This window comes from Natrix helvetica (assembly GCF_964273705.1).
Source record: "Natrix helvetica genome assembly, chromosome: W".
Lineage (NCBI taxonomy): Eukaryota > Metazoa > Chordata > Lepidosauria > Squamata > Natricidae > Natrix > Natrix helvetica.
In genome coordinates this window covers 14765258-14787911 of record NC_138555.1, presented here as the reverse complement: position 1 = coordinate 14787911, position 22654 = coordinate 14765258, and the positions used below count along the sequence as shown (strand labels likewise).

Sequence of the window (22654 nt, the reverse complement as noted above, 5' to 3'; positions counted from 1 at the left end):
CTGAGGAGAAATTTCCTGACAGTGAGAACAATTAATCAGTGGAACAGCTTGCCTCCAGAAGTTGTGAATGCCCCAACACTGGAAGTCTTTAAGAAGATGTTGGATAGCTATTTGTCTGAAACGGTATAGGGTTTCCTGCCTAGGCAGGGGGTTGGACTAGAAGACCTCCAAGGTCCCTTCCAACTCTACTATTGTATTGTATTGTATTATAATTCTAAAACCAGTTTAAAACCCCAAAATTTAAAATTTAGAAAGCCATCCAGGAAGGTCAGTAGTAGATGTTCCCTGTAAGTACAATTACAATTGCAATTAGGGCAGGCCGGCTAGTCGAAACAGGTGGGTCTTGAGTTTCTTGCGGAAGGAGCGGAGATCCGAGCTGGTTCTAATATCGGGGGGGAGGTCGTTCCAGAGGGTTGGGCCCATCACAGAGAAGGCCCTATTCCTAGGCACCGCCCGCCCGCACTGCTTAGCGGAAGGTACCCGGAGGAGACCCTCTCTGTGAGAGCGGATTGGTCGCAGGGATGTGTGGGGTAGAATGCAATCCTGGAGGTAACTAGGTCCCGAGCCATGGAGCGCTTTGAAGATGACAATCAGCACCTTGAAACGCACCCGAAAAGCCACAGGCAGCCAGTGCAGCTCACGCAGGAAAGGTGTTACATGGGAGTACCTATTACTCCCCATAATAACCCGCGCGGCTGCATTCTGAACCAGCTGGAGCGTTTGGGTGCATCTCAAGGGGAGCCCCATGTAGAGAGCATTGCAGTAATCAAGACGGGAAGTCACCAGGGAATGAGTGACTGTGCGAAGGGCGTCCCGCTCTAGTAGGGGGCGCAATTGGTGCACCAGGCGAACCTGGTGGAATGCCCCCCTAGCCACGGCTGTCACATGATCATCTAGCGACAGCCGGGAATCTAGGAGGACGCCCAAATTGCGCGCCCTATCCACCGGGGGCAGTTGTTCCCCCCCGATGGCCAGAGATGGAACACATTGGCTAAAGCGGGGCGCCGGTAGCCACAGCCACTCCGTCTTGGAAGGGTTGAGCTTGAGTCTGTTGTCACCCATCCAGACCCGCACGGTTTCCAGACACCGGGACATCACCTCGACGGCTTCGTTGGGGTGGTTCGGGGTAGAGATGTATAGCTGAGTGTCATCTGCATACAGATGGCACTCAACCCCGAATCCTCGAATGATCTCGCCCAGCGGTTTCATGTATGTGTTGAACAGGAGAGGTGAGAGGACCGACCCCTGTGGCACTCCGCACGTGAGCGGCCTCAGGGTCGACCTCTGCTCCCCCGCCAACACACATTGCGTCCGACCGGAGAGGAAGGAGGAGAACCACCGTAAAACGGTGCCTCTCACCCCCATCCCCTCCAGTCGACGCAATAGGATACCATGGTCGATGGTATCGAAAGCCGCTGAGAGATCTAACAGGACTAGGATGGAGGAACAACCCCCATCCTTCGCCCTCCAGAGATCATCCACCAACGCGACCAAAGCCGTCTCAGTGCTGTGGCCGGGTCGAAAACCGGACTGGCGCGGGTCTAGATAAGTAATTTCCTCCAGGTGTCGAGGGAACTGTTGCGCCACCACACTCTCAACAACCTTCGCTAAAAAGGGAAGGTTTGAGACAGGACGATAATTGGCTAACTCTACTGGGTCCAGGGAAGGCCTCTTAAGTAGGGGCCTCACCACCGCCTCTTTCAAGGCGGCTGGTAGGAACCCCTCCCCCAGCGAGGCGTTCACCAGCCCCAGGAGCCAGTCTCGTGTAACCTCCCAGGCTGCCAGTACAAGCCAGGAGGGACACTGGTCCAATAAACATGTGGCCCGCAGTCGCCCGCATAGCCTGTCCATATCCTCGGCGGCAACAGAGTCAAACTCCTCCCAGAGTGGTACCTCAAGACTCGCCTCCGGTGTCTCCCCACGATCACTGAGGGGGACCCATTTGCTCCGGATCTGAGCGATTTTGTCCTGCAGATATTCCCCAAATTCCTCTGCCCTACCCTGCAAAGGGGCTTCCCGCGGCCTCTGTGAGAGGAGGGAGCGGGTCACCCGAAACAGGGCGGCAGGGCGGTTTTCTGCGGACGCAATAAGGGTGGCGTAATATTGACGTTTAGCCACCCTTAGTGCCACAAGGTAGGTCCGTAAATGGGCTCTTACCTGTGTTCGGTCAGATTCGGCGCGAGAGGATCTCCATCTGCTGTCTAGGCGTCTCTTGTGGCGCTTCATCACCCTCAGCTCCTCGGTGAACCAAGGGGCCAGGGTGGTTCGCTGCCACCGGAGAGGCCGCAAGGGCGCCACCCGGTCCAAGGCCCCGGCCGCCGCACTGTTCCATGCGGCCACCAGGTCCTCCGTCCGGGAGCGGGTCAGGGCTACAGGAAGTGGCCCAAGCTCCGTCTGGAACCTATCTGGTTCCGTCAGTCGCCTGGGGTGGAACCATCTAAGATCTTCTGGTTTCGCCTCCCCGCGATGGGGGGTAGCGTCAGGGAAGTCAAGCCGGAGAAGCGAGTGATCTGACCATGACAGGGGAGTAATAACCAGATCCCCTATTCCCAGATCACTCTTCCATCGACCAGAGATAAAAACAAGGTCCAGCATGTGGCCTCCCTCGTGTGTGGGGCCCTGAATTATTTGGGTCAGGTCCAAGGCTGTCATGGAAGCCATGAACTCCCGAGCTACCTCGGATGATTCACCCGTCGATGGCAGGTTGAAGTCCCCCATAACTAATAGTCTGGAGGTGAAGAAGAGCTTGCAGGGCTTTTTATAATCTGTTCTGTCCCACCTATCTGTTTCCTGTTCCTGTGTAAGAAATGTATTCTGATTGGTTGCCAGACTCCCATGGGCCCATGCAAGGGCAACCCTCTAGAGTGAGTTTTGAATCCTGGTTTGATTGAGTTCAGATGCCATGTGGTCAGTTGAATAAAGGCTTATATTATCCTGCCTTAATCCCATCCCCCTGGAGCTGATGGGGAGAACTCTTTATTATGTAAAGTGGACTAGCTTGGCCTTCTTAATGGCCCATTGACAAAGTGGGGATGGGCAGGAAGCTGCAGGAATTTACTTTGTGTTTAAAGTGTGTTTCTCCCTTTTTCATATCCAGGAAAATATAATATTCTGCCTTTTCAATATTTCCTAGGATATTTCATTTTTCTGGGAGAGGGCTGGGTGATAACTTCCTACAATCAAATTGTAGAATTATTACTAAATGGTTTATTAGATTATCTCACCTTGTCCCGCCTTCTCCTTTAGTGAAAATGTATAAAGCTGGCTTAATCCTTTGTTCTTGGTCTTTTGACCAGGAACCCTTTTCCTTGGAGTACTCCAATAAAAAGCAATCAGAAAACCTGCACCTCATGTCTGGCATCCATCATTGGCTTTGGCACCAGGCTCAGACCCCAATTGGGGACAACAGGACATTTCTTCCAACAAAGAGAAGTCCTAAAATGGGGCTTACCAAATGTTTCACTTAGCAACATAAATTTGGGGCTCAATTGTGGTGGTAACTAGAGGACTACCTGTAGTCAAGCCACAGGCAAGCTTAAATTGCCAGATTCAGGCTTTAGCTCTGGGTATGTTGCTATTCATTTGCAATTAGAATATTCATTCATAATAGAAATGCTTATCTCAGCATTTGAAATATTGCTCATGAATTGTATTGTATCTTGCTTAAAGCCATTGGAACATAATTTGATGACTTTAAATGGATTAATTAGTTCAAATTAAAATGGCCATTATAAATTTGAGTTTTTAGCAGGTTGGAACTGTGCTTTCTACTGTAGAACATGGAATGTTCTCATGGTATTAAAAATCATTATTTTTCCTTAGACTTCTATTTTTCTGGATTCACTTTGGCAACCGGTCCATTTTTACTTGCAAATTCTTTCCTCTTTAAGAAAAAATGCAAATATCTTCCCCTTCATTAAAAAAAAACAAACCTGCACATGCTCAGACATACTCAAGACCAAAACAGAAAGGGGTGGTTCTACACATGTGGATTGCTGTAGGGTGTAAATTGTTAATTAAGATAAGCCACAGTTAATTAATTTCAATTGAAAGTGAGGATCTAGCCAGCCTTAAAAACGCTAAAACCACTTCCCACAATTCCATTCGACTGAAACACCCACCCCCACTATTAATTGTAATCCAGATGCTCTCCTTGAGGTTTTAGGAACCAATGGTATAAAGGTATGAAGGAACGGGTTGTGAAAAGAGAATTACATTTTCATGATGTTTAGTGGCCATTTTACATGGAGTCCAAAAACTTCGCTTTGAAAGCAAGGCGCAATACGATACGGTGGGTAAGCAAAACTACGCTTCCCATGAAGCAGTGTCGTTCCAGCAGCCGCCTGCCATCCCAGCTGTAGTCCAAAACACCTCTTTTGGCCATAGCAACTAAGGTACCCAAGGCGTTGAGCCAGAAAATGAAACCACACTCCCCATACTGCCTTGCGCGGAATCGTTGCCTGCCATATTAACTGTAGTCCCTATTTCTCCCCAGCGCTCATAGAGCCGGATGTGTCAGGCCGGGTCGAAAAACCTACCATTCCCATCAGGCCGCGCGCGACGAGTGTTCCTTTTTGGGCTTCCTGTGGCCGCCATGATGGTTTTGTGTATATGTGTGTGTATGCGGAGATCTGTGCATCAGTATGCGCGAGTGAGTGAGTGCGAAAAGAGAAGGGAGGAAAAGGAGAGAATGAGAGAGACGGGAGAAGGGGCCCCCGCCAGGACCGTGGAGCCTCGCTCTCTCCTCTTGGAGTTGTGGCGGGGTCTGAAGCCCACTTCCCCATTTGCCAACCTGGAGAGGGGTGGGTGTGTTTAAAACCCTCCCTTATGTGGGGGGGGGGGGGGGGAGGGACAGCCGGGCAGTGCAGAGCCCCCTTGAGGGAAGGAGCAGAGAGGGGGGGCGAGCTGAGAGAGCCCCCATCCCGCCGGGTCTCGCAAGGTGAATAGACCTCCCCGCAAAAAAAAACCCTTGGCATTGTTTTGGAGGGGGGGACGAGCTATGCCCTAGATGAGCCATTAATTGAAAAAGAGGACGGGCTGTGAGCTGTTCATTGGGGAGGGGACGCAGCTTCAGACCCCCCTCCCCTTCCTGCTGCAAAGTGAAGGGAGATGTAGTTGGAGGAAGAAGCCAGAAAGGGCAGAGCCCCCTCCTCCTCCTCCTCCTCTTCTTCCACCTCCAGCAAGAGCGAGGGGAGTGGTCTTGCCTGCATTTGAAAAGGGGAGGGTGGGTGTTCAGGCAACTGAGGAAAATCTCAGTGGTGGGCAGAAGAGGAGGAGGAGGAGTCGGAGTCAAGAGGAAGCCAGGAGGGCTTGGGGTGTGGGGAGAGTGCACCCGCCTAGGGAATGCCAAGGCTCTATCCCAAATTAGGGGTGCAGTAGGTGTGTGTGGCACAGCGTGTGAGCTTCCTTTCTGATTACTGGGGGGGGGGGACGACTCTTCTCACATATTCCCTTGTTTTCTCCCAAGGGCAAAGCAGGAAATACTGGAGAATAGAACTGGAGAGGGGGAGGTGTGTGACTGGGGAGGGGGGGCGGGAGGACCGGTGCTATGAATTTGTAATAGCGTCTCTGGGGAAATTGGCCTGCCCCTCTTCCCCTTTTTCCTCCCCACTCCTCATTTTTGTTGGAGGCCGGTGACTCTGAGCCCCAAGCACACACAGATCCTTCAGCAACTGGCTGGATCTCTCCTCTCTCTCTTCTCCCCCCCCCCCCCCCCACTTCCCACCATGACAACAAATCCAGCATTAGAATCGCCATCCACCCCATGGCCACACAGCAGGTGAGTAACCCATCTCCCCTACCTTACTTCCAAGCCTTTCCTTGGGTTTTAGGAGAAGGGGGGGGCTTCTCCCCCATCCTCAGGCACCCTTTTGCCAGTGTCTGCCTGGGTTGTGTGTGTAGATATGTGTAACAATTGTAAGATGTGCTGCATCTTTTCTCTTTTGGAGGCTACTGATGGACGGGGAAGAGTCTTTGGTGCCTAGATGCGCTTCCCAAAGGTAAGTCTGTATCCTTCCTCTGCCTCTTTCCCCGTCTCCCTCCCCCACCTTTTGGCTTTGCCAAATAATGTTTTTTTCAAGGAATAAAACCCCTGTGTCTCTCTTTTTTAGGGGCACATTCTTTCTCCCTTCCCCTCCCCCCACCTTAATCTTCCAAATTAATTAGCTCTTCTCCTTCCAACACTGTGGAGCTCAGTGTTTTGAGCAGGACTGCCCGTGCTTTGCAAACCCACTTCCCAAAATATAGATTTGTACATGGGTAGATTCACACAGCATGTGAAAGCATCGCAACATCTCAGATGCAGAAACCAGGGAGGGATGTTAAGCTATCAGGCTGGTTGCACATTTTTTGCTGAGGGTGGAATCTAGAGCTGCTGTTGCCTCTCCTTCCTCCCCCCCCCCCCCATGCCTGATATACTATTGTGTTTTCCTCCTTTTTTATTCATTTTAATCTCCTTTGATTTGTTTTCTTGGATATTCTTTCCTTTCCAGATTCTGTTCTGTCACCTTGGGCTGGAGTGTTTAGATTTTTGTTGTTCTTCCGTGAAAGGAAAAATAAAGAAACCAAGATTAGGCTGTATCATTTTGCCAGGTGTTTTTTCAAGGGATCTGGTCACCTCTATGTAGACTCGAGCTGAGAGATAGCAAGGAGAGGGAATGAACAATGTGACTTTGGGGTACGCAGGGGCAAATATGGAACCAAAGTTTCTCCTCTATGATTTCCAGGGGAAGGAGTTACCAGCCGTAAAACGCTGTTTCCTCTGTGTATTTCTCATGTTTTAAGGGGGGGGAGGTGCCGTTTCACCCGATTTCAGGGCCCCCTCTATAGAGGATGGCTCCAGTTACGTCCGTCAGGAAGCGGCGTGATCCAGAAGGATTGAGCGGAGGAGGATCGCCACAGCCAAACAGCTTCACTTAAAGGCTTTTCAAAAGGAGGGAAAGCAGAAAAGATGTGTCAAGCAGGTTGCAGCTGGTGGACAGAATTGAGGGGGAACCCAGGAACCGGCATCATGGAAGGCCAGGTTGAGGTGTGTGGGAACCCTTGCCAAGATCAGGCCTGTCAGCTCTGAAGCCAGGCTGGGGCGTGATGAGGTATCAGAGCCAAGTTCCTTTATACATACATTTGTTTTCCCTTTCAGTGTTTTGCCTGCTCTTAAATGCTTGGAAGAAAGACATAGGGGTGGGGTGAAATGATAGTAGGAGACAAAATGTTCCATCAACAGAATGTGTGGTATATATGTTAGGTAGCATGAATACGGGTTGCTCAAGCAGGAGAGAGTCATTCATCCTCATTGATTCTCTTTTACTTTCCTCCTTCTACCTGTCTCTTGCTCTCTCCTGGGTTAATCTTCAGAATAACATACACACTTACTTAGATTTTTTTTTAGAACTAGAAAACTATTCATTGTAGATACTGTTGAGTCTCATTATCTCCCCCTTTTCCTTATATGAAATCAATAGGTTTTCCCAGCTCTGTTGGGATACTGATGAACTGAACATGCAGACCCCTTCACAATATTTGCATTTTATTTTAGTAGTTCACTATTTTCCCTTTCAGTCTGGAATTGGTTTATTTCATTTCTGACCCTCAGATGAGATGATTCTCCAATATAGTTAATTCTTTTGCTGTGCCCCTTTTCTCCTCTCATAGTTAAATACCTTTAAGGGCCATGCCATATGCTAAATAAAAAATAAATTTTAAGGGCTAAATTGCATGGTTTCTTTTTTAAATTGAAACCAAAAAAGCAGCTTGGGATTTGAAAATGGCAACTGTATTTTTTTCTCTCTCAAAGTCTGAAATAATTTTGTCCTGACCAGTGGCATTCTGTATTCTGTCCCCCTCATAGCGTTCGTTGGCAGTAATAGGACTTAAATGTTGGTTATTCATGTGAAAAATAGGATTAAAAGAATCATAATCAGAGCCGCTAATCTTTGATGCTTGAAGGGTCTAGGTCCATGATGGCGAACCTATGGCACGCGTGCCACAAGTGGCACGTGGAGCCATTTGTCAGGGCACGCGAGGCGCTGCCCTGTCAGCTGGCTAGCGCGCATGCGCGCGCTGGCCAGCTGAGTTCACCTTTTTAAAAGCTATTTTTCGCCTTCCCCAGGCTCCAGAGGCTTTATAGGAGCCTGGGAAGGGTGAAAAGAGCCTCCCCCCCCCCCCCCGGAGGCTTCAGGGAACGTCCGGAGGCTTCCCTGAAGCCTTCAGAGCGCTTAAAACGACCATCCGAGCAACCCGGAAGTCACTTCCGGGTTGCTCGGAGGGTGGTTTTAAGTGTTCCGAAGGCTTCAGGGAAGCCTCCGGACGGTCCCTGAAGCCTCCGGGGGATCGGGGAGGCTCTTTTCACCCTTCCCAGGCTCCTATAAAGCCTCTGGAGCCTGGGGAGGGCGAAAAAATCATGCAAAAATGGGCGCGTTGTGCGCGCATGCGCACTGGGGGCGCGTTGCATTATGGGTGCGGCACGCCCGCACACGCCCCCCCCCGCGCTCCCCCCACTTGTGGCACGCGAGCCAAAAAAGGTTCGCCATCGCTGGTCTAGGTTGTAGTGGAATAGAGCCTCCAAAATTATTATGTCTTTTTACTTACATGGTTAAGCCATGCACTCATCAGTGGAAGTTTTTATATGTAAGCATGTCCTTTGTAGTAGTTGCAGTTGATAATAGAAAGTTGCTTTGCCCGCTTCCTTCTGAATTTCTGTTTTCCCATTATTCCATCCTTCTCTTATCTTTCTGAACAACAGAAAAAAGGCCTGAGAAATGTATTGCTTTTTTATTAGGCTGTCATTTTTTTTAAAGTCAGGTAACACTTTTGCCTTCTAGATGTCTTGCGTACGGATTCCATAATTCACAGATTTTCTGGTTGACAGGTCTACAGGGGGTCTAACTGAGGGTTGTTCTGCAAGATTACCACTTGTTTTTTCCCCCTTCCATTGTTGTCCTTGCCAGTCTGCGCTGTCCCAATTTCCTGACACTTTTCTCAAATTCTACCTTCACATTTTCAGTTGCACTTTCTTCTTCTGAAAGTAGAACTCAAGCTCTTATGTCTTTGGAATCAGTCTGAACCAATGTTTTTCAATCTCAGATACGTTAAGATATGTGGACTTCAACACCCAACATGCTGACTGGGCAATTCTGGGAGTGGAAGTCCACACATTTAACCTTGCTGGATGAGCTAGAATAAATTTCAGCTTTGGGTTTGATTTTGATTTGTGTTTCACTGTTAAGCCTCTAAGTTGGCATGTCTATATCCCAGAAAAACTTTTTTTAAGGCTCTAGGGCAGGGGTCTGCAACCTTAAACACTCAAAGAGCCATTTGGACCTGTTTCCCACAGAAAAGAAAACACCAGGAGCCACAAAACCTGAGTGGGCATGGCCAACTCGACGTCACTCACTCCCACCCAGTCACATGACCACCCTAGCCGTGCCTAGTCAGCTGGTCATTAGGGCAGAAAACCAGTTGTTAAAAAACACCTGGAACCACAAAACCCTTTTGACATCTTTCTCTCTCTCTCTCTCTCTCTCTCCCCCTCTCTGTATCTCTCTGTCTCTCTCTCCCCCTCTCCGTATATCTCTCTCTGTGTCTATGTCTCCCTCTGTGTATGTGTGTCTCTATGTCTCCCTTTCTCCCCCTTCTGTCTCTCTCCCCTTCTCTCTCCCCCTCTCTGAATCTCTCTCTCTGTCTATGTCTCTCTCTCCCCCCTCTGTCTGTGTCTCTATGCTTCTCTCTCTCCTCTTCTATCTCCGTTCCTCTCTGTATCTCTCTCGCTCTGTCTCTCTCTGGCTGGTTGTGGTTGTGAGAGAAGAAGGGGGTGGGAGGGTCATCCGAAGGCAAGTCTCCACCACGGCTCGTGCTCGTTCCTCAGCCAGCCCAGATTTCCAGAACGTTGAAAGAAAAGGAGTAGTGAAGAGCCCCAAGGAGAGCTCACTGGGTTGCCACAGCCTTGGCTTTCCGAGAGAGAGAGAAGAGACAGAGAGAGAGAGACAGACAGAGAGATACAGAGAGAGGGGAGATTGACTGATGGGTGAGCATCATTGGCGAGGGCACTCTGGCTTTCTCCGAGCCTGACCCCCAGGGTGGGTGTGCAAGGTTTGGTGGGGCCAGCCCTCTTTTCCCACTGCCCTGAGCTTCTTTACCTCTCCAGCAGAGCGGTGCTGCCTCCAGCTTTCAATAAAAAGCACCCTCCAGGCGGTGAAAGTCCCCATGCAAGTTTTAAAGCCGTGGCTGGGCGCCGTGGGCCCGTCCCCCTTTCCATCATCCCCTCCTCCCGGATTCCATCCCCACCCCGGCAGCCCTTGTGTTAGCGAAGCCAGCGTCGCTTGCGGCTGGGTCGGGGCAGAGAGCAGGTTGCGTGTCTCCCCAAGTGACCAAGGCACGACCAGCACCAACAAGGGCCGGAAGAAGCTCCAACAAGAGTGAGGTGCTGGAGAATCAGCCCGGGCCACTTCTCCATCTCCCGCCGTTGCCCTTACCTTCTCAGGCCAGGCAAGAAGTTGACTGGGAGGGGAGGGAGAGGGGCGGGGCCAGCCAGTGGTGGGATCACCTGACGGAGCTACAGCAGATGGCCCAAAGACCCGCATGCAGCTCCGGAGCCGCAGGTTGCAGACACCCGCTCTAGGGATTTTGGGGGACATCACTCTTCTCAATTCGCACAACAAATTTATTCTTCTTTTATTTTCTTTATATTGGTTCTCATAAGATTGAAATAATTGCTGTCAAGGATTTTTTTTCTGAAAGAGTCCTGTTTTGGATAATGAAATCAAAACATGATCTGCATATCTCTAAACCATTCTAAAGCAATACAGAAAGCAGCTCTTTTTATTTAATTTATAGATTCTTGTCTCCTCATTTATTTCCTTCCTGTTTGTTGTGTCTTGGGAAAGACTTCTTTTATAAAAACACTGCGTCTGTGAGAATCTATCTATAAACCATGGTGATTTTTGTTACAGTGGCGAAGACAGAAAAGTAAAAAAGCCCTATCATTTGATTTAACATGTTAGATCCATTACATTCTATCTATCTATCATCACATTTCTGAGCTGCCCATCTCCCTCAAAGAGTCTTGATTAAATCCAATTTCTTTTTAACCACCTACAGCATTATACATTGTCTGTAATCCGTATAGGTTTATCTCTCTGAACTCCTTAACAAAATGAGAAATGATGTACAGGGCTATAAGTGACAGTGTGACTGCACCTATGTCCTAAGTCTTTGGCCACCATAAATGTTGAAACAAGATCCAACTCTAGCCATTTCAGGATCTCTCTCAGAAAGCTGTTCTTATACCTTATATCGGTCTTCTACAATCTGGAGGTGTGGCACTTCAGTCCTGTAATTCGCAATGACGTGCTGCCATTTTTATAACTGCATATTGTCTCCCTTTTACTGTGCCTACCTTGTTTTTTAAGGCTTTTCTTTTTCCTCTGTTTGTCTACAGGTAGTCCTCAACTTAAAACAGTTCATCTAGTGACCGTTCAAAGTTGCAACAGCCTTGAAAAAAGTAATCTATGACCATTTTTCACAATTATGACCATTGTAGCATCCCCATGGTCACGTGATCAAAATTCAGGCGCTTGGGCACTGACTCATATTTATGAGGGTTGCAGTGTCCCTGGGGTCACATGATCACCTTTTGTGATCTTCTGACAAGCAAAATCAAAAGGGGAAGCCAGATTCACTTAACAACGGTGTTAGTAATTTAACAACTGCAGCGATTCACTTAAGAAATGTGGCAAGAAAAGTCATTAAAATGGGGCAAAACTCAAGAAATGTCTCACTTAACAACATACATTTTGGGCTCAATTGTGGCCCTACGTTGAGGACTACTTGTACATTATTTGCATAATGCCCTTAAGGTGGCAGGACCTAGTTTGTAGTCAGCTGCTGCTAATCACAATCACTTAACAAATTCTCACTTAACATAAATTTTGGGCTCAATCATGGTCATAAGTCGAGAACTACCTATACTACTGATTTTAAACCATTCTTTTAAATAAAAAAGTGATGCAATATTTTTTAACTCAAATTCATTTTGCTGTGCATAATGTTGAGGTTTTTTTTCTTGCCTAGTGTTGGTGATGGCTGATCATGTGTGCCTTTGATTGCAGGACATTTTTCTCCTTGCAATGTATCTTCTTTTTCTCCCTAATGCATATACAGGTAGTCCTACACTTACGACTACAATTGAGCCCAACATTTCTATTGCTAAGCATTTGTTAAGTGAATTTTGCCCCATTTTACGACCTTTCTTGCCACAGTTGTTAAGTGAATCACTGTAGTTCTTAGTTGCTAACATGATTATTAAGTGGATCTTCCCCATTGGCTTTACTTGTCATAGTCATGTGTCCCCGGGACACTGCAATTGTCATAAATATGAATCAGTTGCCAAGCATCTCAATTTTGATCACGTGACCAAGGAGATGCTGCCATGGTGATAAGTATGAAAAACGGTCATAAGTCACTTTTTTCAGTGCCGTCGTAACTTTGAACAATCACTAAATGAACTGTTGTAAGTCAACTACTTTTATATGAGAATCTTGATTCTTTTGTATTGCATATCCTCCTCCTCCTCTCCCAACCCCACCCCCAATCTTCACTGTCCATCTCATCTTGCCAATCTGGAGCGCCATATTTACCTGCCTGATTTGCCTCTTTTGCCTTTCCTCCTTGCAGCCCAGAGAGTAGCTGAAGCGGGACATAGCCAATGTCGTCCAGCAAAGGGGCAGGGGCTGGAGCTCGCCGGCGGCGGACGCGGTGCCGGAAGTGTAAAGCGTGCCTGCGATCAGAGTGTGGGGAGTGCCATTTCTGTAAGGACATGAAGAAGTTTGGGGGTCCTGGACGCATGAAGCAGTCCTGCCTGCAGAGGCAGTGCACAGCGGTGAGTGAGAGAGGCAGAACAGCCAACGCCAACGGTGTCCCGTGGCATGGATTTCTATTTGCATGCAATATCTGGCTCTTCGACTCCTGCATAGCAATGGCACTTAGACTTATATACCACTTCACAGTGCTTTACAGCCCTCTCTAAGCAGTTTACAGAGTCAGCATATTGCCCCTAGCAATCTGGGTCCTCATTTTACCGACCTCGGAAGGATGGAAGTCTGAGTCAACCTTGAGCCAGTGAGAATTGAACTGCTGGCAGTCAGCAGAATTAGCCTGCAATACTGCATTCTGACCACTGCACCACTACAGCTCTTCAGATCAGTTGACTTGGTGAAGTTTACTAGGAGGAGTATCTCATCTTCGGAATGGGAAAATTCACTGCAGCCAACCAGCCACGGCCACTTTACCACGGTCAAACCGCCACAACCAACTCACTGTGGGGCAATTCGACACAGCCAACTTGCCACAGGACAACTTCCTGCGGGACAATTCAACAATTCAATTTATTTATTTAAAATAATTTAACAATAATTTTTGTCATTCACATTTCATTTTTTCTTTTCTTTGGCATCGTTTCTTTAATGATTCTATTCCACTATTTCTTCAATATTAATGTACCGTATTTTTTGGAGTATAAGACACACCGGAGTATAAGACACACCAAGATTTTGAAGAGGCAAATTAAAAAAAAAAGTTTTTGCACTCTGCAGACCTCCCAAAAATGGCCCGTTTTTTCTCAAAAAAAGGGCATGCATAGCCTTTAGGAGGCTTATAGAGTGCTGCGGGGGGGGGGGGGGGAATTGAGCAAAAAACAGCCTGTTTTTCACTCATTTCTGCCCTCCCCAGCCCCTAGGAGCACTCTGAAAGCCGCCTAAAGGCTATGCACGGCCATTTTGGAGAAGGGGGTGGGCTTTCGGGAGGCAACAAATGCTGTATTCAGTGTATAAGATGCACCCAGATTTTCAGCCTTTTTTTTTTTTTTTTTTTTTTGAGGGAAAAAGGTGCGTCTTATACTCCGAAAAAATATGGTAACTCTTGTCCCACAGCAAGTTGGACATGGTGAGTTGTCCCGCGGTTAGTTGGCGAGTTGGCCATGGTGGGTTGGCAGTGGCTACTTCTGCTGACTGCTGGCTGACTGCAGTTCAGCAGTTCAGTTCTCACAGTCTCAAAGTTGAGTCAGCCTTCCATCCTTCTGAGGTCGGTAAAATGAGCCAGGTTGTTGGGAGTGATATGCTGACTCTGTAAACTGCTTAGAAAGGCCTGTAAAGCACTGTGAAGCGGTATATTAAGTGCTATTGCTATTTTGCATTTCTTACGTTTGACATCCGTCCTCTGTCTCCTTGCAGCCAGTTTTACCTCACACGGCCGTGTGCCTGGTCTGTGGGGAGGCCGGGAAAGAGGACACAGTAGAGGGCGAAGAGGAGAAGTTCAACCTGTCACTCATGGAGTGTACCATTTGCAACGAGATTGTGCATCCAGGCTGCTTGAAGGTGAGAGAGGAGAGCCACTGCACAGTCACCACCCCTGCTCAGGAGTATCTCGCACATTCTGTTCACCTGCACAGGTCTTTCTCTTTGCAGATGGGAATTGCTGAAGGAGTCATCAACAACGAAATTCCAAACTGCTGGGAATGCCCCAAGTGCAAGAGAGAAGGCAAATCAATGAAAGTATGTGGTGTATTTTTGGGGGGTGGGGGTGGGGCATCCTATAGAAGGGAGAATCAAAGAGTTGGTGGGGTAGAAGCCCCCACAGGGTCATTTGCACTGAAGCCAGGGCAAAGTGGGAGGGGGAGACATAGGAGGACCCATTTTAATAATAATAATAATAATTTTATTTGATTAGCCGCAACCCTCTCCCGAAGGACTCGGGGCGGCGTACAATCAAAACAGATAAAATACAGATAAAGACAAACATATATACATAAAGAACAAAGACATATACATGTGCATGGAGGAGGTAGACTCATAAGTGAAAGACAATTAAAAAACACAATTTAAAATTCCATTAAATAAAATTATTGAATTAAAAAACCCATCAGGAGCGTTATGAAGTTATGATTGAGCCAGGCCGGCTATTTGGAATAGGTGGGTCTTGAGCTTTACACGGAAGGAGCGGAGGTCAGTAGTGGTCCTAATATCCGGGGGGAGGTCATTCCACAGGGCTGGGCCCGCCACAGAGAAGGCTCTGCTCCTAGGCGCCGCCCCATGGCACTGTCTGGTGGACGGCACCTGGAGAAGTCCCTCTCTGCGAGCGGATGGGTCGTAGGGATGTATGGGGCAGAATACGATCCCGCAGGTAACTAGGTCCTGAGCCATGGAGCGCTTTAAAGATCGTAATCAAGACCTTGAAACGCACCCGATAGACCACAGGAAGCCAGTGCAGCTCGCGCAGGAGAGGTGTCACATGGGAGTACTTAGTACTCCCCATAATCACCCGCGCGGCTGCATTCTGGACCAACTGCAGTCTCCGAGTGCATTTCAAGGGAAGCCCCATGTAGAGAGCGTTACAGTAGTCCAGGCGAGACGTCACCAGCGCATGGGTGACTGTGCGTAGGGCGTCCCGGTCCAATAGGGGGCGCAATTGGCGCACCAGGCGAACCTGGTGGAACGCCCCCCTGGCCACGGCTGTCACATGGTCATCCATGGACAGCCTGGCATCCAGGAGGACACCCAAATTGCGCGCCCGCTCCACGGGGGCGAGTTGAATGCCCCCAATGGCCAGAGATGGAATTAACTGGTTGAACCGGGGGGCCGGAACCCACAGCCACTCCGTCTTGGAAGGGTTGAGCTTGAGTCGGTTGTCATCCATCCAGACCCGTACGGCTTCCACACACCGGGACATCACTTCGACGGCCTCGTTGGGGTGGTTCGGGGTGGAAATGTACAGCTGAGTATCATCAGCGTACAGATGATAGCCCACCCCGAAACCACGGATGATCTCACCCAGCGGCTTCATGTATGTGTTGAACAGGAGTGGCGAGAGGACCGACCCCTGTGGCACCCCACAAGTAAGGGGGCTTAGGGTCGACCTCTGCTCCCCTGCCAACACACGTTGTGTCCGGCCAGAGAGGTAGGAGCCGAACCACCGCAAAACGGTGCCCCGGACCCCCAACCCCTCCAGTCGGTGCAACAGGATACCATGGTCGATGGTATCAAAAGCCGCCGAGAGGTCTAATAGGACCAGGATAGAGGAACAACCCCTATCTCTGGCCCTCCAGAGATCATCCACCAACGCGACCAAGGCCGTCTCTGTACTGTGCCCGGGGCGAAAGCCGGACTGGCGCGGGTCTAGATAATCATTCTCCTCCAGATGTCGTGGGAACTGAGAAGCCACCACACTCTCTACAACCTTCGCCAAAAAGGGAAGGTTGGAGACAGGACGATAATTGGCCAGCTCCGTAGGGTCCAGGGAAGGCCTCTTGAGCAAGGGTCTCACCACCGCCTCTTTCAAGGCGGCCGGAAGAGACCCCTCACCCATTTTGTGCTCTTAATTACACCCACACATTGGATTGACATCCTTTTTCTATAGTTTCCCTCTCCCCCTGATGAAGAATAATTCTCTCTAGCTAAGACAAGTAGTCCTCTACTTATGACTGGCTGCTTAGTGACTGTTCAAAGTTATGACGGACCCACCCAAAAGGTTCTTATGGTGTTCTGACCCCCCCACCAACACACACACACACACACACTCCGAGCCACAGATAAGGTACCGGATTTATTTACAGACAGAACAGGTCCTCGGCAGCAATCCAACACAAATAAGCCTTCATAACAACTCGGCACTGATAGCACTGGCAGCAATCCAGCCTGCCACGCTCACAAGACTGTTCTCCCACATTAGTTCCTGCGTTGACTTCTGCAAAGGGCATGTGCACAAGCCGTCCTTTTATAGTCTGGAGAGGAGTCTAATTATCAGTAGCTGAGAGCAATTACCTCCTGTAACTGCGCAATTGCTCCTTACGCATGTGAGCGCGTCGGTAACAAGCATCTAATAACTCACTGCTGATGTCTGACTCACTGTCCCGTGACTCCTCCCCACTGCTCCAAGGCATGACATCAGGAGCCCCCTTCCTTTGGCTTTCACCACTGCTCCATGCCTCAGGCGCCTCCTGGTGGCCGACCAGCCTCTCTGATCCCTGCTCGGAGTCAGAACCCTGCCCAGGGTCCTCCACATCCTCCAGAGCCGACTCAGGGACCCTCGCTGTCGGAGTCTGGTGGCAGCTCCAACGGCTCCTGCTGGGCCACAACATATGGATACCAACCTTCCTCTCCACAGTTATGTGATCGCATTTTGGACACTTTCTGCCTCTACCCACAATGGCCATTTGCAGCATCTTGCAGTCACGTGACCATGATTTATGGCTTTTTTTTTTGCTGGAAACCAGTGTTTATTTCAGGTTTCTGGCAAAAAAAAACCCCACCCATTGCAAACAATGAGTTCACTTAACAACCATAGTCGCTTAACAATTGTTTCCGTGCTGTCCAGAAAATCTCTATCTGGCCTGCTTTCCTAAGCCCTGCCTCTGAGCAATGTGTTCGTGTCCTGAAAGCATTGGTGAGGATTGGATAGGTTGGGTTAAGCCAGTGGCCCCCAACCTTTTGGACACCAGGGACCAGTTCCATGGAGAGAGGTTTTTCTGCGGACCGGAGGAGGCATGATTTCGTGTGCTGCCTGCATCCCACGGATGGGGCTTCGCTTGTTTGCATGGACCAGTTTTGTGGCATGCCACGGACCGGTGCCAGTCCACAGATTGGGGGTTGGGGACCCCCAGGTTAAGCCACAATACGGTTGTTTGATTTTGAGTCAGCATGCCCAGTGAAGGCATCCTTCTTGTGGCTAATTCAACAAAAAGTGATGGAAAAATGAGAATCTACGCACAGCATGTGAGCCTGTTTCTGCCTCTCTTCTGTCCACCCTCTCAGGATTCAGGGGATGGCACAGGGAAGCGGCGTTCAGACAATGGTGAGGAAGGGGTCCGGTGGAAGCTGACTGATGAGCCTGCTCAGAACAAGAAGAAGTTGCCACCAGCGCCACCTTTACCCCCGCCGCCCTCTGAGGAGAGTCTGGTCCAGATGGGTGCTCACAAGCGCAAAAAGGAGCTCCCAGCCCCTGAGACGGGACCCAAGAAGAAGGTGAATGGCAACGGGCTCAGCCTATGACTGTCAGGCCCCATGTGTCTACAAGGCCAGGATCCTTCTCACACTTTAGCCTACTACTCAATCTCCCCTTGTTGGGCAAGCTTAAAACCCTCTTGACATGTGACACTAGCCATTTCCTTAGCCTGGTATGTTGGCTAGACAGGATGGGCAGTGTCCTCCAAACTGTCCAGTGGAGTAGGGAAGCTGCCAAGAAGATTCTTCCTAGACCTAGACTATCCAAAGGTTTTACTTCTCATGCTGGTCAGCCAGATGATCTCAGCAGTCTTACAAGAGGGGTATAAAAACAGTCATCAGGAATGTGTTTGATAGGCCCAACCTTCAGCACGGATATCAACCACTTTACCTCAGTTGGACAACCTCCATTACATTTTGTGGTGGTGTCTTCCGATCACTTCATTCTTCGTTATGTAATAAGTAATTTTGTTTGACCTGTTTAGCTCTCCTTTAACTATGTCTCTCTTTTCCCATGTAGTCCAAAAATCCCCCACTTTTTTTATCCATCAGATCTGTGCCTGATAGGCTCCAAGGCCATCGCAATGAGGCCTCGAAGAATCAAAGCTTTGTTTTTGTCCCTTTGTCTCCCACACTCCTATGCTTCCTAATGATGTCGCTTTTTTATCATTGTTGTGTCTACCCTGCTCCCCTTCCAAAAGTTATTGACATCTGTTAGTTGATCCCAATTAAATTATTTTCCCCTCCCTGTTCCAACTGAGACACTTAATTAGCAAAGCAGTTAAGGCTATGCTTTTCTTCAAAGCATTGGGGGTGGGGGGAGGGTGGATAGCATTTTTGTTGGGGGAACTGTTGACTTGGGTAACAAAAGTTGCTATGGTGTTAGTTGTTAACGGATTTTAGCAATGCTCTTGTTGTTTTATTGCAACCTGAATAGGCAGCATACAAGTAACTTAATAAATAGCATTTGGGCATCTTGGCTACTACTTTTTCTGACCTCACCTGTTATACCTCGGTGAGCCACATGTTGCTGTTGGGGAGCATGGGTGTTCTTTCATGTGGTGATGGATCCATATCCATAGAGATCACATGGCTAGATCCTAATTTGCGGTCTTTGTATTATTACTATTACCAAAGTTGAAGATCAAGTGAAACTTTCTGATTCTCTGAAGGAATCATGGTAACTACACCAGGGGTTATACTTAGTCCTGCCTTATGATTTTATGCCTCTACCCACAATGCACTTTTCCAGTTTGTATTTCTTGTACAAACTACACCTCTTTTCACTCCAGTCTTAAAGTAGGAATCTCTGGATTAAGTGCAGCATGCTGAGGGTCACAGTCCAACAAAAATGGTGAGACAAGGATTCCAGTTTTCCAGATTGTTTTGCTCACTTCCATTCTGGGAAAGCTCCGACAACTCCCAAAAAAGATGTATTAGCAAGTCATACTTTTTTGCCTGTGTGCTAAATCGGGTGTCCAACTTGGCAACTTTAAGACTCGTGGACTTTTAAGCTCCCAGAATTCCCCAACCAGTGGAAAGACATTCTGGATCTCTGAACTTTTTAAGTGCTTAATTTGGTTTTTTTTAACAATATTCTCAACCCCAAATTCCTTACTTTTGATATCAGAAGAGGTTACTTTAAGTAACATGCTCTGGTCTAGAATTCTCACTGTTTTCTTTCTTTCTCTTTCCAGTTGAAAGGTACCCGGGAAATTTTTTTGAAAAAGGTGAGTGGTTTGGCTTTTCTCACCTGGCTGGATTTCATTATGCAAGAAGGGTCCGTGGATAAGATACCAAGGGAGAGCAAAAAAAGAAAAGAAAGAAATGGAGGAAGAATTTCCCTTGATGCAAGAGCCAGGCAGGTCATGGATCCATCTGTGGATCCTCTGTCCTCCAGCAATGTAGCTCACAAGACTGTGTATACAGGTAGACCTTGACTTATGACCACAGTTTATTGTTGCTAAGCTAGACAGTTGTTAAGTGAGTTTTGCCCCATTTTACAACCTTTCTTGACACAGTTGTTAAGTGAATCACCACTCTTGTTAAGTTAGTCACACGGTTGTTTTGTTTAAGTTTTTGTTTATTTTCATATAAGTATCCACAAGTATACCATTATATCTTAGCAAACACTATTATGTATTATCCAATATTATATCAGTTCCTCTCACCGTCTAACCACAACAACTCTCATTTGCTCTTCTGCTTTCCATACACCATATTATACCCTATTCCACAGCAGCACTACCTCCTCTCCCTCTCTCCTCCTCCCTACCTCCTTTCTTCCCTCTACCATCCCTCCTCTCCTTTCTCTTCTCTACTTCCCCTTCCTTTCTCCTTCTCCTCTTTCTGCTCCTTCTTTCCTACTCTTTTCCTCACCTCTGCTTCCCTCTCTCCTATCGCCTCTCTTCCCATCCTTTTCTCTCCCCTCTTCCCTTCCACTCTCTCCACTTGGCTTACATGGTGTATTTCAGCATCTGAGCAGACTCAATTTAATATTGGTGGTATTAATAATCATATTCCAGTAATCATCATTCATATTAATAATTTTACATACATCTTCCTTTTAAATGTATACATATATAGTAATTCCATTATTGTCCCCCCACCCCACCCCCCAGTGCATATTTTTTGGACAAAGTGTGGGTTGGGTTCCAACATCGTTTCACATATTTTAAAATCATATCGACTTTTCCATCTATCACCATAATATTATTACATAGCTAAACCTCATTAAATGCCCATGATTTTCTAATCTCTTATTATAACATCAATTGTTTATCCTCATTAGGAGTATTTTCAAATTCCCCATCCATTTTTGTACATTTTTCAATACCTTTTATCATTTTAAACTTATCCTTAACTATAACCAGATAATCAATTCTCATTCATCTGTTGGTACATATCAAATAACATCTTTGACAACAATTAGTAATGTTTATACAATTCCATTTAACATACTAACATATACCTTGTTCTCCTTCCTTTTTATCCCTTCCATTCCATATTACCAACATTCAAGTATATTAACTTACATTTAATTCTCTTTTGAATGAAATCCTTCCACAATTCATATTATTAAAAGCGTACCCCTTCATGTTTATTACAATTCAGTTTAAGTACTATATAAGTGTGACAAATAACATATATCTCACGTATATTCTCCACATAAAAAGTTCTGCTTACTTAATTAACCACAATTAGTCACGCTAATATAATTACTGATATATATCAGTAATTATATCCTCCTCTTCCTCTCTCCTATCAATTTTCGTTCTCTCCTTATCCTTTCCACTTCTTTCTGGTCAGCCTTTTATCCCAATCTCTAAGCTTCTTTTTCCTTTTACTATTCCTGTAGCCTTCCTTCCAGGTCTTTTTTTATCACTCTTTGCTGTATCATTCGGATTGCCCTCGTCAAAGTTTCTTTCGTCTCTTTGCATTATTTCCCCCTTTTCTTTTATTGTTTATTGGATTTATTGTTTGTTTATTGGATTTATATGCCGCCCTTCTCCCAAAGGACTCAGGGTGGCATACAACATAAAAAAACCATATTGCAAAAGTTAAAAAGGAAATTAAATAAAGTATCCAAAAACAAACCCAATTAATATTAACAATAAAAATTTTAAAATTAGATTAAAATTAACAAATTAATCATTTATCTTATTCTCTTCAGGCCAGGCCTGTGTTTTATTCCTGTGCTTTTTTTTGGTGGGACGCTCCTTTTCTTCTTTCTTCTCTGCCTATCTGATCATTTTCACTCCCTTCTTCTTTATTTCCCTTTCCTTCCTTTGTTGGGAAATGCTCCCCCTTTCTATTTTTTCTGTGCCACTGTCACACTATGTTCCCTAAGGTGTGCGGCTGTGCGGCCGCGCACGTGGCAAGAAAACACCGCACAGTGATTTCTATTGCCACAGGCTTCGGGAGCTGGGGAGGTCCTTTGCAGGCAGCTAGAACTGGCCGCCCGCAAAGGACCTCCCTGGACTTCTTTTGATGAGCATGGGGCGACTGAGGGTAGTTGTAAAGCCCCCGCCGCCACCGGAATAACTGCTGCCACCTCCTCCTCTAACAGCACTGCCGGATTTGCCTCCCAGCGCTGCGGCTGAGGTGAAGCCGGCAAAGCTCCAGCCGGCATCCCCGCGTGTGGCAGCGGCGCCTCCCCCTCCGTTCGGAGCACCTGAGCTGAGCTCCGCGTTACCCCTGCCCCCTCCTCCTCCGCCGTGCTTTTGAGGAGCCATGAAGCTGCAGGAGCCAGTAGGAAGGCAGGGGGGGCGGGAGCAGGGGGAAAAAATGCCTCATGGCTCCTCAAAAGCACGGAGGAGGAGGGGGCAGGAGTAACGCGGGGCTGAGTTCAGGTGCTCCGAGCGGAGGGGGAGGCGCCGCTGCCACGCGCGAGGATGCCGGCTGGAGCTTTGCCGGCTTCACCTCAGCTGCAGCGCCGGGCAGCAAATGTGGTGGTGCTGTTGGAGGAGGAGGAGGAGGTGGTGGCAGCAGTTATTCTGGTGGCGGTGGGGGCTCGTCGGCATCTTCAGCGGCAGCCCTGCCCACGATAAAGAAACCAAAGATGGAGCAGATCCATGCAGATGACGTCGCTGCAACATGACTGGAGGAGGAATTCTGGGAGTTGAAGTCCACAAGTCTTAAAGCTGTCAGGTTTGAAGACCCCTGGG

At 47.9% G+C, this 22654-nt stretch overlaps 1 protein-coding gene across 7 annotated transcripts in view; it reads left to right on the top strand.

Moving 5' to 3' along the window:
* The first annotated feature begins 4111 nt into the window (after positions 1–4111).
* Positions 4112–22654, top strand: part of LOC309400391 (F-box/LRR-repeat protein 19-like) — a 72967-nt gene continuing 54424 nt past the window's right edge. The window contains exons 1-7 of one of the 7 annotated variants that reach the window (XM_081968856.1): positions 4112–4182; positions 5949–5999; positions 12670–12874; positions 14223–14366; positions 14457–14543; positions 17799–18008; positions 19685–19717. In XM_081968856.1, the coding sequence (XP_081824982.1) occupies positions 12701–12874; positions 14223–14366; positions 14457–14543; positions 17799–18008; positions 19685–19717 (648 nt within the window). In that variant the 5' untranslated portion in view covers positions 4112–4182; positions 5949–5999; positions 12670–12700. Of the gene's footprint in view, positions 4395–4543; positions 4940–4978; positions 5780–5948; positions 6000–12669; positions 12875–14222; positions 14367–14456; positions 14544–17798; positions 18009–19684; positions 19718–22654 lie in introns of those variants that run through there. The other 6 variants (XM_081968853.1, XM_081968855.1, XM_081968852.1 and 3 more) reach the window with 6 other exon arrangements.